Below are 17,662 nucleotides of genomic sequence, written 5' to 3'. Positions count from 1 at the left end.
GGCCATAAAAATTCTAAAGCGATACAATCAACCAAACATTAGAAACCACGTACTTTATTAATGAAATAAACATTTTTGAATCAATTTCTATTTAAGTCTAAATGGAAAAGTTTAATTGAAAGATTTTTAAATCTAACATATTAGATAAATATCGCCCCCACCTCACTTTATCTTCTAACTGCCCTCATGCTCTTTTCATATTCCACCCCTTACTCCCAACCAGACTCTGGGTCCAAGTGTGACAATGGGCCAGCAGCATTGAAGGGTCTCATGGCTACTGTGTATTAATTCTGCCACTTGCCCTGCCCACCCTGAGTAGATTGACACCTTGCATGTTGTCTTCCCTCGTATTCTTCCTTAATTCTCTCCATTCTGGAAAGTGTCTGACCTATCACAGAAGGCTGTACCTTCTAGTTGTCCCTACTAGTGGATGCCTGTTCTCAACTAGTAATCAAGAGATTTGGCCTGATACTCTATTCTTGCCTGTTCTTCTGGTCTGGCTCATCTTTGAAGTATGATTATCTGCCTTATGTAAGGCATTTAATATTACTAATATATGCTACACATAAAATAACTATGCTATTCAAACAACCTTTACATTATAAATATGGATACTCTAAAGTGGAGTCAATCTTATTTTATAAAGGGATAGAAAGAAAATATTTTAGGCTCTGTGAGCTACATGGTCTCTGTTCCAGCTACTCAGTTCTGCTGTTATAGCCTGAAAGCAGCCATAGGCAATATATAAATAGGTGGTCATGGCTATATTCCAGTCAAACAGTGGATCAGAATGAGCCCCCAGGTTGCAGTTTGCCAACACCCATCCTGGAGAGGTGTACCCAACAGAACTATCTGTGACCGTGAAAATGTCCTCTATCTGCACTGTCTAATATGGCTATTGGACCCTTGAAGTGCAGCTAGTGTGACTGAGGAACTAAATGTTTAATTTTATTTAATTTTCATTAATTAAAATTAAAATTGAAATAGCCAACGTGTCTAGTGGCTATCATGTCAGGCAACCCAGTTCTAAAGCATTCCCTATGGCCCAACACACAAACTTGATAAAAAGGTGAAAACACACTCAAAGGATAGGAATTTTTTAATTAATATTTTTCAAATAAAGTAGCTCTGCAGAGCATTTTGCCCAAATTTCAAAACTATGTGGCTACAGCAGGAAAGAAAAGAAAAAGTACCAAAGCTCAAAGTGAAACTCTCTTTGTACCGTCAATATTACTTAAGACAATGGGAAGAGAGAGACTTCCGATTTTAAGATAATAAAAATTATAGGGCAACAATATTATCCCCAAAGTATAAAGTGTGTCATAAAGATGCAATAACACCAGCACACAAAACTCAAAATATAACTGACCCACTTTACTGCAACGTTCTCAGGATGTACTCTGTGTTTGGGAGTAAGTTTCAAGAACTACCTTTTATTCTATATTTCAAATGGGTAAAATAATATACCATAAAAGAAAACTAAAAATTGCCCATAATTATAAACTATTCTCCTTTCCGTTAAAGCTAAAACTGCAAGAACAAACATCATAAACTCCTGTACAAAAAGTTGTCATATCTAGGGATCGTTTGAATTGATAACACTGTAGCATCCTTCTCTCAAAAGAAAAACAAAATTAAATTGCTCTGTGAAACTTTAAATTATGAACATTCTAAAGTGATACGCTAAATATCTGCCTATAATTACACTACACAATTTTGTTGTCCAGAATAACATTAGCTTGTTCAATATCCTTACCATGATTTTCTAACAGCCTCTCTGGACTCAAAATCACCCAGCCTCTACAACAAACTTCGCTATAGCTCCTAGAAAATTCTGTCTAAGTTTCAGTATTTATAATAATTGAAAAAACATTAAAAATTTAAAATAACAAATAGCCTACCTATAAAAATGTTTCTAAATAAATTCAAATACTTCTTTAATACAAAAATATTACTATTATATTCATATCCTCTTCATTCTTATAATTAATGATATAAAAGAACAAAGATATCTTTCTTAAAAAGCACAAAACTTAAACTATAGTTCTCTCCTCAAAATTTTACAACGGTAGTTTGCAGCAAGGGACATTAATGGTAGGAACTTAAATTGTGTTAAGCAACGACCCTTTAAGAAAGAGGGATCGAAGCCCAAAGGAATTGTGCTGCGAAAAAAAGTACACTAAGTTAACTATGTTCATTTAAATCTGCCTTAAGAAGACAAAAAAGCATCATGATTAAATTTTCATTATGACATTTCCAAATTGATTTCACTTCTTAAACTTTATCTTATTTTTGAATAATGATTCTTGCTTCCCTGTAAATAAAAATATTCCAGAAATTACATTTTAAGTATTAATGTACAACCTCTTCACTGAAAAAAAGACAATTACATAATGTCGCTTATTTCATCTCAATGAAGTTATTTTCAAAAACTTTCAAGAAGTATAAATTAACTCTGAAATAGTTTCACTCTGCTTATCAATTCATGCCATCTACTCAAGGGACTCTGTAAGCAGTCCCTGGGGCAAGCACATGTCCTTCTCTGGGCCCTTCCACTTTCCCCATTTGGGATCTCTCCCAGGCCCTTCCCTTCCCCCAGCAACTGACCAGCCCCACTCAGCTTCCCAGATGGCCTAATCTTGCTGATGTCATTCTTATGTCTCAACACTTTGAAAAACACAAACACACCTTCAACTACACACACTGTACATACTTTGGCCTTTAGAAAACTCATTCCTCAAACGTAACATTTCAGGGTATCTTAATAGCAAAATGTCTTAAAACCTCTGTTCTAGTTAAGACCCTTAGAACTTTTGTCTGCAAGACAACAGGATAGTGATAACAATTGCATACCTATGGTATTTCAAGTTGTAAGTTCAGAGAATTTAGAGGAAATGGTGGCATGAAACAGAAATATCCAATGATTAAATGTCTAGTTGTGGTTTAAATATATTTATTAATTTATCAAGTATTTTAGGGCGGGCTTATTGTGTATCAGGCACTGTACTAGAGCACTGGTTTCAATCCAGGGTTAATTTTGTTCCCCAAGGGTCATTTGGCGGTGTCTGGAGACATTTTTGCTTGTCATGCTGGGAGAAGGGGGCTGCTACTGGAATCTAGTAGGTTGAGGCCAGGGATGCTGCTCAACGATCTACAACGCTGTAGGAGAGCCCCCTACAACAAAGGGTTATCTCGCCCAACGTTTTAATTGTGCCAAGGTTGGAAAACCCTGCATTAAAGAGGAAACAAAGGTAAGCAAAGCCAGAGATGGGCCTTGCTCTCAAGAATTGAAAATTGTGCACACAGGTCTAAACACATCAGAGCAGCAACCAGCCAGATATTTCCTTGAAAGACTTATTTCTGTTTGCCAAACATTAATGTCAATTGTAGACAAAACAAATGCATCACCGAGTAGCTCTGGCAGGTGGTGATAATGGGGAGGGGCTACGTATGTATGGGGGGAGAGGGTATATGGGAAATCTCTGTACCCTTCTCTTAACTTTGATGTGAACCTAAAACTGCTCTAAAAAAAAAATTAAGTTAAAAAAAAAAATCAGCAGGGAGTGGTGTCAAATGCCAGAGAGCATTCAGTTGATTAAGGCTAATTTTGTATCAAACACAAAACTGATGGGAGTGTTTATGACTATCAGTACAAATAGAAGAGTAGGAGATAAGTTATTATGGAGAGGGGGACTGAAGTCTGTTCCTCTCTTCTTAGCATTGTAATCAAGGAAGAGAAGATGACAGAATCTTCAGGAAAAAAAAAAAAAAACACCCTAGACTGGTTACTAGTGGGAGAATGTTGCTTTGGAGCAATGGCTTTTACAAAACATGGGAATGAAACTTCAGGAAGTTCAAAGGTGGTGACGGACAGGAGTCCAAATGTCTTCTCACTTGTGAGTTCTCTCAACCAGGCCACTCCGGCCCCCATCCTCCCAGGAGGGGACCTGCCCAAGCCTGTCTAGCAGATGAAGCTTTATTTGAAAGGCTGCACACACACAAAAAGTTACCTACCATACACATGCCTATTTTACAATGAGGACAGCGTGAAATGGATAGAAATGCCCTAGCCTAGCCTGGGACTTAATGGGACACAGCACACTGATGATATGAAACTGTATTCCCAGATACAATTTTAAAGGAGTGAATTACAGAAACTCAAATTGAGAGACAGAGAGAGAGAGAGAGAGAAGACCAGTGCCACATTACAAACTTTCAAGTATACTTTTTCAAAAGGCTTAAAATCATTCATTTGCATTCATTTATTAAACATACCTCTATCTGGTACTGGTCAATAGGGATGCAGATGGGACCAATCAGACAAAATACATAGGCAAGATGCATGGTGCTCACTTTCTAGCAGGTGAGGTTTGACCCAAGCACTGCACAGAAAAACCTGGCAGTGTGAGTTAAGAAGAAGTAATGGTCTCCAGTATGTTAAAGTATATCACATGATGAATTTGAGTTGCATTTATTAATGCTTTAACAATTAAATGTGTGTTGCATTTTTGTTTTTTTACGTTTTAACTTATAATGGATATCCATGAGGTATGGAACACTTTGAAACCTGAAGAGCTAAACCTAGACCCTCATCTCACACTCTGATAAGGTTCTGAGATGTCACGCCACTTGCCTTGAGGTCAGGCATTCCATTCTAACCTTGGTGATAAAGCAGAGATCAAAGCAGGAAAATCAGGCCCTCACAAACACAGAACGGTCAGGGCCAGAACCCGTCAACTGTCTACTTGCAGTGCACTTCTCCAAAGAACCAACTGAAGTTGTTGGGTAACATTTATATGATTCTTGAAAGCAGCTTTTTTATTATTTGCCTCATGAATTTTATGGTTTAGAGTCAGAAAGTGAAGCATAAATATTAATTTTAACATCTAGTTCAGCACTTGGATAAACTGAATCAACATATGTTACCTCCCAAATGCCAAATAGTTCTCCGTGGAGTTCTAGTAAGGAGAAAAACATTTGTCTTTAGCAAGAGGATTTAACAGAAATCCTGCCTCTTAAGGACATGTAAATCGTAGGAAATTTATGGCTCCATGGTTTCTGGTACTACTGGAGCTGGTTCTCAACTTCTTTCCTGCAGAGGCTCAACACTAACGTAAACACCATCTTCATACTCCTCCACGCCCGATGTGGCGTCCTTTCCTCTAGCCAGCAGCTTCCTCTGTACCAGCAATATGGGCTTCTCCTTCCTGTTTACAATAACCCCATTCTATTACCTTGTATACTGAGAAAAACATATGTCATGTTCTCTTTTTTCCTTAGAAATGATCACAAATCCAGGAAGCTGTCGAGGTTGGTTTGAAAAGCATTAAAGTCTTTTGTGTGAATATGCAAAAAAGAAGAGGATACAGTAGGATATTATAAAACTGAACACCCCATGGTGGCTTATGTTATAGTCTCCATAGTGCTAAGAGTTAATATTCCTTACTGTTTCTCACCTCTGCCTAGCACTTTTCTTGAGATTTATTTAGAAGTCCTCAAAATAACAGTGCATCTAACAATTATTTTTTAAAAGTCCTCTTCTAACATAAAAATAAGTCGAACTACGAAAAGAGGAAACACAATTCTACACATCTCACAAATTTGTTATTATTGTTTTCCTACTAATATATTATTATATATATATAATTAAGAGAATGAAAGATAACAAAACAAAAAACACCAAAGGATACACCTGAAATTAAAAAATCAAGAAAGAACAATGAAAGCATTGTCTCTTTGGCATTTGCCAAAAGAATGGTTCACTCAGTGAGTTACCTAAACCTTTTATTTCCAAAGCAGTTTACAAATATGACTATCAGAATATTTTTTGGCACTTTTCACTCAACACATGCCAAATTTAGAACAGGCCAAATTATTCCAGTTAGCATTTAACTGCCTAAAAGATACTTGCTGAAGAGACCCATGGCCCCAACATAGACATCAGAATGAGTTAAGAAAGAAAAGTATTCTTGTGTATACTGCTGATACTGGTATGCAGCAGATTTTTTTAATTTAGAAATTATTCTAAATTGTCGTGTATTTTTTCCCCTAATAGATACAAAGGAAAAATGCTGTGGAAACTCCTAACGACAACCACAATCCCGCATTAAAATGATTCACATTAACCTGATTATTTAATCCCCAAGTTGCATCTCTCAGGTTTAACTGTTTCAGCCATGTCTTTATTCCATTCATCAATAAAAGTAGAAAACAAAAAATCAGAACAGTCCAACTGGAAAACAAATCAAACTGAGAGAATAAAATTCCTTTAAGGCACTATATAGATAAAAACAGTTCCATGCATCATAGTTTACTTGCAAAATAAATTTCACAATTTCCTACTCATTTTATTTTCTAGCTATTTTGGCTATTGATATTCTAGCTATTTTGGATAATTTCAAATTAGTTTGTATTCAAGGGCAAAATATCCGAATAAGTATATGATTTTCTCTTCTATGTTTCTTTTTATGTCCGTTATTAACTTTCCTGCTACCACCAATTCTGAAGATACTGCTTTATAATTTTCAGTTTAGTCTAAAACATGTGATGTCATAAATTACTTGAGAGCAAGAACAAACCTAGTGTGCTTTAAAATATAATCTCCACTTCCATGATTTTAAAAAAGTTGACATACTGAAGAAAATGTGCCTTTGAAAGAAAAAATTTCTAGTTCCAATACAGTTGGCCAGAAAATTACAGCCAATATTTATTTTATAAATATTTATAACATGTTATAATATTGTATGGAGTTGTTTTCTTGGGGGTTGTTCTCCCTGGAATGTTCTCCATTTTCTGGCTCACCTGCCCAAATTCACCAATCCTTCCAGACTCTGTTCAGAATCTCACTTTCTCTAGTCCTCCCACTGAGCTCCACACGTTCTGGAATCTGCACTTGTGACTGTACTGCTCTGGTTGGGGACTGGAGAAGGCTGTGTGGGGAAGGGGTCATTTGAGCTGAGAAGGATTGGAGTAAAATGTGATATGCAGAAATGGGTGGAGGAGGGTATTCTGGGAGCAGGAAGCCAGTGGGTGGGTAGGGAGTAACCACATTGTTCACATTAGAGCTGAAAGACTGGACGGAGCCGGACAGCTACCTGAACAGGCAAAGGGAAGTTCTCAAAGGGGTCTAACCTGTCGGCTGACAGAGGCCGGGGGGCGGCTTTTGGATGATGACTTTAGTCCCTGTTGTTTCAGGGGCTGGCGGGTCTTCTCCTAAAGGATAGAGGCCTTTTGGGAACAAATATCATGTCTTATCATTTGGGATTCGCTGAAAACAACAGATGCATACCAAGAACTTTCTTATTATTATTAAAAAAAAGTTAATCCTGATTAATATTTTTAATAAGTTAATCCTGAGATAGAATTACTAGAATTATATCTTTTATGAAAGTCTCTCTTGAAAAATAAATCTCTTCCAAAATGTAGGAAGTTGGGCTTATGGCAAATACTAACGTCTATACAATTTTACTTTAAAATGATTTCTTAACTAGGCCTGTAATTGTGTTATTCATCTTCTTCTCAACTGTAAAAACAGGTAGAATTGGCCCTAAAAATAACAATTAATTTTTATATAACATTTTATAGTTCACAGGGGATCCTCAAGTGTCCTCAGAGTCATCCTGTAAGTTTGGTTAGTATCCCTGTTTTATATATGAAGAAAGTGAAAGCAAGAGACATTGCCTTGGAAAAGCCATCTCATCACTGAGTCTTGGTTCTCCCACTCTAATTCTCAGAGCTATGGCTGTGCTTGGCTGTCTCCCAGGGCTCATCCATAATCATTTCCTACCAGGTCAGAAGAGGCTACTTAATGGGACTGCTTTACTCCACCATCAACAGACCAGGAAGAGATTTTACTCAGAGGCTGATGAATGTAGTTTTAAGGGCTGCTTTGTCTGCCGGGTCTTTTTAACACAACCCCGCAATAGATAACCAAATAACAAGAGATAAAAACACCAGTTTTCTAGCTTAAATGTATTTATTGGGAAGGTGAATGCTACCTTTTCCCTTCTGATGCAAAAATAGCTTTCTATTTTTAATTACTGGAACTGTTTTACTATACTCAGAGATAAGAGGCACCAGCCTTGAGTTTTAAATTCCACAGTGACATAGCTAATATAAATATATATGAGTTGAAGGTGGATATACACTAATGTGTGCTTCAGCATTACCTGGCAATGAGACTGGACTGGCTACATTGCCCTTAGACACTGTGAAGGCTTGGCTTTGAAGCTTAATTAAATATTCTTTAAGAATGCTTCAAACCAAATCTGGGAAGAAATGTTATAAATGATACCGAAAAATTCCATGTTGGCTTCTGGAAACATTAACATTTCATAAGTGCAAAACATTATAAAAGAAACATAAACATCAAGACACGCAAGTTATAAAGTTTTAAGAATTCAGAAAGCAGTTGTCAAAGCAGGCATTTAGTTAAGCAAATCCCGAGGAAGGACGTGGCAGACACACCTGAGTGTGCTTCCGATTTTCATGCAGTGAGATACCTCCTCTAACTATTGCTCATGACATTACCAAAGTACTTCTTTTTTTGGAAATGCCTTCTGACTTGATTTATGTGACACAGAAGAAAATCAGTATCTCCACTTCATTCATGTCTTGATTTTCTCAGTTAAACGAAATATATTTGCACCCCTTGTTGAGACGTGTCTGCAAATTACTTCGTCAGGGTCTAAAAAAGATGAAGATTAGCTGCCAGTAGGATATTCATAAGCTTGTGACACAGCACTGAGATATGCCACCTACCTCTTCGTTTTGTGGAGAAGCTAAAGGGTGATGTGAACAGTTTATGGAAATGCATTGTTCACAAGACAGTCTTTTGCAGATTTAGGTGTAACTGTTTTAACATTAAATGGATAACCGCATAAGCTCAACTCTAAGTATAGAGAAAGAGCATTTGTATCCATATTGCTTTCTCTCTCTCTCTCTCTCTCTCTCTCTCTCTCTCTCTTTTTTTGGTTTAAACTACAACGACAATTTCTTAGGGGCTGTAATACATCCAGATTTCCTTTTTAAAACTTCCTTATGGAAAATCTCAAACATATCAAAAGCAGAGAGAACAGTCTAATGAAGTCAATGTACTCATTGCCCACCTTCAACCCTTAACAACACAGTGAACTCTGTCTCATTAATACTCTTACTCAGTCCCTGTCCCCCACTGTCACAAAATTATATTGAAGCAAGTCTTAGATGTCCTACCATTTCCCCCCCTTAAACAATTCAGTACATATCTCTAAAAGATAAGGGACCTTTTAAACATATAACCACAATATTAGTTTCAAAGAAAATAAAAATCCTTAATATCATCAAATATCCACTCAGTCAAGAAATGTACCTAAGAAAAGAAAGTTAAATGTCAAGGAAAACATTACCCCAAAAGTTACAACACTCAAAAATGAGCTATTACACTGCAATAAAAAGAAAAAGGCATTCTCTTAAAGCACAGAGCTATACGTCAAGGGCTTCAAAGAGGGAGTCCAGGAATGGTCTGCAAAATTTGTAACATGTACATATGAACAATTTTTTTTTTCTTGGTTGGTAGCATTCATCAGAATGTCAAGCAGCTTGAGACCGAAAACATTTACAGACCTTCTGCCCTTGGTTATGACTGTGTGTGCTTAGGGCCACATCACCTCACATTGCCGGGAAGGATTAGTCAAGTAGGGAAACAAATCCACCTAAAATAACTTGGAGATCAAACTGAATTCAACTCAGCATGTACTGAGCATACACTAGGTGCGAGACGTGGGTCACAATCTTGAGAAGCAAAGGTAAACTAATTCTAGTTAATTTACAGTCTAGAAGGAGAAGGGGTCAAATAGATTACCAAAAACTGAACTAGGATGTCATGAAAAAGGTGCCTGCCTTAGGTTATTTTCATGGGGATCCAGATGAAGAAGCAAAGATGATGTTAATTTCGGGGTGCAAGGCGGGTGGGGACCAGGGCTCCTAAGAAGATAGGAGAAAATTAGAGGATGTCAGCAACTGTACCAGCAACTCCTGAGGAAAGATTGTTCTTATCGCCCTGGCTGAGGGACGGGAATAAAAATGTTTACTAGGGCCTGTATTCCCCTCCTGGATGGGGTGGGAGAGGGGACCATGAAAGTATCTTGAAAGCTGACACTTCATCAGATCTGGGAAGGAGAGAAAGACTCGGTAAAGAGGGAAGGGAGGTCACTCCAGGAAGAGAAAAGCAGGAACAAAGGGGTGGAAACTACTGGCATGTTAGGGAATCAGCAGTGAGGTGACCTTAGAGCAGAGTATGTGGGAGGGGCTGGCTGACTGGAAATGCCGGCTGGGACCAGAAGTCGGAGCCTCCTAGACCGAACCTGGGCTGGTGGAGAGGAACCAGAAGTACGAGACCAGAGCCTCTATTCTGCAGCAGGTGGAGAGCCATTGACATGCTTTAAGTGAATCAGTTCTGTCTTTACAAAGTATGTCTCATCCTTGGGTGCATGATGAGTGCTCAGTGTATATTGGTGGTGGTGCCTTAATGGTGGTGCCTTGAATGAGCTGGCTGGAAAGCAGGCTACTTAGGAATCCATTGCAACAGGCCAAGAGACGTCCAGGGTGGTAGCAGTAGAAAAAGGGATGATGGGGACACATATAAGGATTTCATACATTTCAGAAATCATTATTTTTTAAAAGGAGAAGAAAGAAACAGAGACCAAAGCAACACATAAATTCTATTGCATATTGTGGAACAATGTGTTAGTATGCTCTCATTTCTGTAAGAAAAAAAAAAAGTGGAACTATACATATAAGCTATATAAACACATACAATTTCTCAGAAAGGTATGAGAAAAATAGACACCATGGGTTGTAGGGCATGGAGAAGAAACTGTGCAAAGAGGTCAGAGAGTCTTTTGTACCTTTGTCACGCTAAACCACATGAATGTGTTATCTATTAGCTAAAGAATATATAATTTCCCCCTTATTGCTAGCCACAGAGATAGAGAATAATGAAAAGCGAAAAGGTTTTGGAGACAGATCTAGGTTCCAATTTTGGCTCTGATGCTTCCAAACTGTGGGTCTGTGGGCAAATTAACTTCTTTTTGTTTCTGTCCTCTTATTTTCAGAAACAGGGGTAATACTGGCTAATTCCTAGGTCGCTACAACAATGATTAAACAAATCTTATAACAAAGCATCTGGTAGAATATCGGCACAGACTAAGGACACAATAAGTAGTAGCTATTTTATTACCAACAAAACTCCTTTGATGGGAATACATTCTTAATACAAAAAAAGTTCCTTGATCTAGTCTAAGGTATGGTCATTAGCTAATCTTATTCCTACATTAAATATTAACACTGGCCAAAAACGATTAATGGAATCCATCTGATGAACACAATCCATTACGTATCTGCTTCTAGAAATTTAAACTTAACATATTATTTATATACATTTCTAGGCAGATGTTAGCTTTTTTACTTTAAATGTCATTGACTCTAGCTTTACTGAATTCATGTACTCACAGAGGACTAAATACCAAGGAGGTGCCATAAGGCACCAGGAAAATAGATAATAAGTTGCTATCCTCGAGGAACTGACAACTTCAGTGAGACAAACAGGTGTGACCTTCAAGTAATCATGGCCCCAATTTGGCACAAGAGATGGAAATACTGTCAATGAAGCACCCAATTCTGTAACATCCCTTGTAAAATGTTAAGTCACATGGTAAGGAAAGGTTACTCCGCAAGCATTTTCTTAGGTCTCTGGGTTTCTTCTTCATAATACTGTGTTTTCAATCAGTTGTAACTGTGGCAATAGCAGTATTCTAAGTGTTACAAAAGATGGGTCACTCAAAAGCCTTACTACTTGTTTGAACAGTCACATCATTATTAAAGCATTCCCAAACAAAAGTTTCTTTGTTATACATTGCGATGAATAATTTCAAACCATTTTCATGTGATATGTTCTGGCTCAGATCTGCCCCAGCCTGTAAAGATGAAGCCTTAGACAAGAAAATATCTGGGATTTGGGGAAAAAATTTTGTTAAAGGCAGGAAATAATGAACATCTTCCAGGATTTCACAAGTGTTAGTGAATGCTTCCAAGAAATGAAGGCGTAAGGCCAGAGGAAAATACACTTCACTTCATATATGGCACAGCGGGGAGAAAGTGATGGTATGGGGGGGATGCTTAACAAAAAAAATCTACATAATTATACAAATATTTCTCTTTGAAGCAGACGCGTCTTGGGAGAAACACTAATACTAGACTGTAGAGAAACAACAGTAAACACTAATTTCTACAGAAGCTTTCGCTGATGCTGTAAATATGTTATGGATGTGCACCCGGGAGGAACGACTGACTTCGTATTAGCAAGCAAGTCCTGTCTCTGAGTCACAGGAGGGTACACGCTTGTATTTGGCTCCTGGCTTCCTATAGTGAAAGCCTGAAGCTACATATTACAGTTGAATGAAGGTTGGATTAAGAGGCTAATCTAATGCTATATATAGACAGCAACACCAATTTAATCTCCGCCCCTTCTCCCTCCCCTTCCTATTTCCATAAATCTCAAGATCTGAGTTACAAAGAGACTGGGAACTCTAGAAGAGAGAAGAGGCCCTCCTTCCCCCCCTCATCCCCGGCTGTCTTTCATAAACGAAGTATTAGTTCAAGTGTAAATTGCTTCCAAACGTCCTTAACGGGCACCATAGAGCGATCAGATCCGGTTTTCTTCTACAGCTCCCACAGACGCCAGAGGAGATGACAAGTGGGGGTGGGTGGGTGGAGGGGTGAGGAGGGCAGGTTGCCAAATGAGAACTACCTTCTCCCGAGACTACTCTCACATGCGTTCATCTCGCTCGTAATGGGAGGCTCTCCTCTCCACCCCACCCCGAGTCCAAAGCCTCAACCCTGGTTTCCCCAGGAGTTACATCTGGCGATGCCACGCACGGGACGATGGGCACCCGCCACTTCCCACCTCGTGGCCGGCGCCTGGCCGCTCTCGGTCTCCCGGGACGGCCAAATGTGGCAAGTGGCGGGTCTTCACTCCGGGGCACTGATACGCGGTATAAGTGATGGTAATGGGGTGGAGGGGCGGCTTCCCCACCGAGAGGAAGGAAGCCGCCCCAGCAGGCACATGCTTCCTTAGGGCCAGCACCGGCAGGGGGGAAGCTCCCGGTGGGGCTCTGGCTCCGGTTGTCGAAGGCTTCCCGGCTCCCCCGCTGCCCTACCTGGGCTGCTTCTCACCTGTCCGAGGAGGTAGCGGCGACGCGCGAGGCTGGGGGCTGCAGCGATTCCGGCAGCGGCGGTGGCAGCGGCGGCAGTGGTGGCGGCAGACAATGGAGGAGTGAAGGACAGACACATTGACACCGACACACTGAGCTCGGCGCAGACCCGCCTACCACGCCGCCCCGCCTCCCAGCCCGCCCCCGTCCCGGGCCGCTCCACTCCCTGGGAAATGAAGGGGGGTGTATAGCGAGAGCAAGGGAGATGCATGCCCCTAGCAGAAACTGCCGAACACAGAAATTCCAGAAAGAGAATTTAAATACTGTGTGTCCCTAAATACGTGCACCGGAAAGGATGGCGGTGGGAGACGTGTAACAGGCATTTAATTTCCCCCCTCTGATTTTCTCCATTTGGTTTTTCCTTCCCAGGCTGTTCCAATGGGAGAATCTCGCTGCCGCCTCCTGCAGCTCCTCCTCCCGGCCGGGCCAATGACTCGCGGGGGGCGGAGACTACTGCTGGGCCTGCAGAGACTGCCCGCCCGGCTCGCCCGAGCTCGCCCGCTGCTCGCCAGCCCCTGGGAGGGTGGAGAGAATTCGAACGCTTCCGCGGTTGGCTACTTAATGTCCTAGTCTCAAGTTGCCTAACCTTGCGGCTGGCGTTCCTAATACAGACACGTCGTTTCTTTTTAATACTCCCAAAGAAACAATACCTGTCAAGCTGGCGGAAGCAATGGTTCACATAAAGAAAGGCGAGCTGACCCAGGAGGAAAAGGATCTGCTGGAAGTCATCGGAAAAGGTGTGGGTGCTGGGCTGCGGCGGGGGCGCTGCCTGCCTGGCCTGGGAGGGAAGGGGGGCGTGGCGGAGCCCGGGCGGCGCCCCCGGCCCGGCTGACCCTGGGTTGCGGTTTTGCGAGGCTGACATCCTGCCACCGGGAAACAGCACTCCTACCTTTGATCTGGGACCGGTTGCGGGGGCGGAGAGGTGGGGAAGGAGAAGCGCCGCTGGGACGGGAGCGGAGGTTGCAGACGTTCGTCTTCTAAATCAGCTTTTGGAAGGGTGCACATTTCCAGGCTCCACTTCGGATGATAATGAGCGACCCGGGGTGGGGCCTCAGAATGTGCATTCTTCAAAACTCCTAAGGTGATTTTGACCACAGTCCGTCTGGGCGGTAGTGGCCTGGAAGTTTCAGGTTCTTAGATCGGTGTCTGAGGGCCGTTTCGACTTCCGGAGGCCGAAAGATCTGGATCCCTTGGCTGTCCCCGCCCTCGCTTGGGGCGGGTGGAGGGAGCTCCTAAGGAGAAGGGTTCTTTACAAGGGCACAAAACAAGGTCTGTAATTTGCCGCATTGAGGCTTCTGAGTCCAGGGCCACCCTGGCTTCCTTCCAGAAACCCCCGGCCGCCGCTGGAACTCGCAGAACAGCGAGGGGGCTGGGGAGGCGTCCACACCGCTCTGCGCACTTCGCAGGGCTGCGACCTTCTAATCGCGCTCTTCCGCGCTTTCCCTTCCATTCTCCCAACGCGCGTCCCACTTCCGCCGCTCTGGGTCCTAGGGAGGGAGACGCAGGCCCCGGGGACGAGCCAGAAGCCATGTTTTCCGCTCCGTCTCCGAGTGGACGTCCCAGAAGAGTTCCCGAAGTCCCGTTACCTGGCAGGTGACAACAGCGTGACTACGTGGCTTCTGCACTGTCACGGCGCGGCGATACGGATGTGTGGGAACTGCGGGCATTGTTCATTTGGCTGTTTTAAGCTCCCTCGAACGGCAGAGGAGCCAGTCATTGCAATATAAACTTCCCAATTTCCAGTCTTTTTTTCTAAGTAGCCTGCCTCCCATCTGGACCTACAGAGAGAAAGGCACATGTATTCTTTATACTGACAAGAAAAGTCTAAACGTAAAGGAGAGAAATATCGAATTGGAACTCAACAGGTGCTCATGAGCTGAGCCCACTCCATCTGATCTCGACAGGCTGAACTCAGTCACAGCTGTAATTTGCTATGATGTGTTCTTTGCCTAGAATTGTGGGACTTGGAGTTGTTGCAGATTGTTTGTCCAGCACGGTCCTCGCTGACCTTTTTGGCACTGCAGTCTCCCTTTTCTGCCTGTCTCTGGTTCATGTCTCCGTGCCTTTGGTGGCCCTGGGGTTCAGCTCAGCAACCATGTGAGTCTCAGCTCTGTGCCAAGTACAGTGCTGGGCAAAAAAAGGAGACAACGCATCAACTTATAATCCACCAGGGATGCAAATTCTGTTTTTAAGCAGTCCAGAGCTATCACCCTCTCTCAAAAGTGTAAACAAGTGAGCAGTTTTATAAAGGGGGTCTCTGAAAGCGGCAGGTGGTGTGTGTGGAGACGTAGGGAGGGAATCCTTGGATACATTATTAGGTGTCCACTAGTTTTTATTTTTTAAAATTAAATAAAAGAATTAATGTGAATTTTGCCTGGTTAGCACTGTGATTTTTTTCTGGGCCTACATCGTGCAACAAATTACACGGACACTGTCTCACCTATTTAATTGGTCCAAGCTGATGGGAGAAGAAGTGAGATAGACATAGTATGTGATACATTCTTGTCAAGTGAAGGTCTGTGGGACATTACCATACTCTTAAAAAAATGTAATGGGAGATAAGAGAAAGTAACAACCATAGCCAACTTTTACTGATTGTTACTTTGGGCCTGGCATAATTCTTAGCACTTTACATATATCCATGCGTTTAAACTTGATAAGCTAGGAATTATTTTTAAGCTACAACATTATGAGGGACAGCATAGGATGGTAGTTAACCTTTCAAGTCTGATTTGGAATCCTACCTCATTCATTTGCTGGTGACTTGGCCTTGGGCAAATTACTGTTTCTGAGCCTTAGGTTCTCCATGTGAAAAATGGTACCCACCTCACAACACTGCTATAAGGATAAAATGAGTTAGTATGAGTAATGTGTTTAAAATACTCTATTGGCTATTATTATGGTAAATATGGCAGTCTCTACTTGATAGAGAAGAAACCAAGAAACTGAAAAGTTCAAATAGCTTGCCCAATATAATACAGGTAATAAGTGGCAGAGCAGAGATATCATATGGCCCACAGTCCTAGAAATATGCTGGACTTGAAAACAAACTAAACAAAATGAAAAAATGAAACCAGCACCAGAGTCCATACCATATCTTATTCACTTTGAGAGGCAATTTAATTGCAGCAAAATATTTTCATCTGTCAAGTTAAATTAATTTTAATTGTAAACGTCATTGATTTTGTAGTTTTGTGTGCATTTAAAATTTGTAAAATAATTTTTGGCTTACAGTTGAACGAAGCTCATAAGCAAAGTTTGTATTCGTGCTCATAAGAAGCAATTTTCTTTAAAGGAGGTGAGTAAAGTTCTGATATTTTTCCCTTCAGTACATTTCTCAACTTGGAGAACCACTGGCTTAGTCAGTACTAGTACGTGGAACTAACAATAAGTTTCCAGCCACGTGTGACCTGTCATCTTGGCCAATCTGGAATAAACTCAACAAATTTTTGAGTTCTCCCTCCGGCTAACCACTGCCCTCCAGAAGTTAAGCCGATTGTAAGTGGGACTTACAGTCCAGAGAATACTGCACATTGCTACCGGACACTTTTAGACAATTTCTTCTTCTGAGTAAATACACATCCTAGGTATTCTACAGGTTGTTTATTTGTTAGAATGCCAAAAAGAAGTTCCAGATGAAACTGAGAAGCTGTTTCTCACATATCCATTTAAATGATAGTCACTAACAGCATCCATTTCACAACATTTCAGAAGAGAAATGAAATCACTTAAGCACAGTTAACTGGGTTATATTATTTGTAGATTGACCCATTCTTCTAAGCTCTGATATCTTTTTCATTAAACACTGAGGAAGCACTATTTCAAAATAAATTAAACTTTAAGAATATAAACCAGAAAGTCTTTCATTACTTATCTTGTTTAGTACTTGAAATCCCTGGGATCACTGTTGCCAATTTCACAAGAAAGTAACGTAATTATTTTTTTTATTATTATTGTTTGTGTTAAAGGAGATGTGAAGCGGACTTGGACAATAAGGTTTATTCTACCAATTTTATTGGAGTATAACTAAAGTATGATAAATGGTACATATTTCAAGTGTACAGTTTTTTAAAAGTCAGTTTTGACATAAGTATACATCCATGAAACCACTGCAATCTAGACAGTGAACAGTTCTGTCACTCCCAAAAGGTTCTACATACCCATTTGTAATCTGTCACTCCCTCCACCCCTGTCTCCAGGCAACCACTGATAGATGTCACTATTGATTAGATTTCTCTATTCTGGAATTTTATGTAAGTGGAATTATACAGTAAGTATAATAAATATTCCTTTTTTTTTTGCATGACATTTCACTCAGCATCATGATATTGATGTTCATCCATACTGCACCAATAATTTGTTTCTTATTTTTTTCTTTTATTTTCTATATATGGATATAACTACTATTTGCT

At 40.7% G+C, this 17,662-nt stretch overlaps 2 protein-coding genes across 13 annotated transcripts in view; one reads left to right on the top strand and one right to left on the bottom strand.

Moving 5' to 3' along the window:
* The window catches only part of BZW2 (basic leucine zipper and W2 domains 2), a 59,087-nt gene extending 43,932 nt beyond the window's left edge, over window positions 1-15,155 (bottom strand). The window contains exons 1-3 of one of the 9 annotated variants that reach the window (XM_032642390.1): window positions 14,140-14,782; window positions 13,901-13,968; window positions 13,213-13,765 (exon numbers count right to left, since the gene is read on the bottom strand). Coding sequence is in view for 1 of the 9 variants with exons in the window: in XM_032642385.1 (XP_032498276.1) it covers window positions 14,140-14,255 (116 nt within the window). In the remaining 8 variants the exon portion in view is untranslated. Of the gene's footprint in view, window positions 1-13,212; window positions 14,036-14,139 lie in introns of those variants that run through there. The other 8 variants (XM_032642389.1, XM_032642394.1, XM_032642392.1 and 5 more) reach the window with 8 other exon arrangements.
* Window positions 13,687-17,662, top strand: part of ANKMY2 (ankyrin repeat and MYND domain containing 2) — a 35,452-nt gene continuing 31,476 nt past the window's right edge. Inside the window, exons 1-2 of one of the 4 annotated variants that reach the window (XM_032642398.1) lie at window positions 13,728-13,987; window positions 16,485-16,548. Coding sequence is in view for 3 of the 4 variants with exons in the window: in XM_032642395.1 (XP_032498286.1) it covers window positions 13,921-13,987 (67 nt within the window). In the remaining variant the exon portion in view is untranslated. Of the gene's footprint in view, window positions 13,988-16,484; window positions 16,549-16,572; window positions 16,749-17,090; window positions 17,504-17,662 lie in introns of those variants that run through there. The other 3 variants (XM_032642397.1, XM_032642395.1, XM_032642396.1) reach the window with 3 other exon arrangements.

This window comes from Phocoena sinus, chromosome 9 (genome assembly GCF_008692025.1).
Source record: "Phocoena sinus isolate mPhoSin1 chromosome 9, mPhoSin1.pri, whole genome shotgun sequence".
Lineage (NCBI taxonomy): Eukaryota > Metazoa > Chordata > Mammalia > Artiodactyla > Phocoenidae > Phocoena > Phocoena sinus.
Note: the sequence above shows the minus strand (reverse complement) of the source record. Positions and strands in the feature narration are given on the sequence as shown.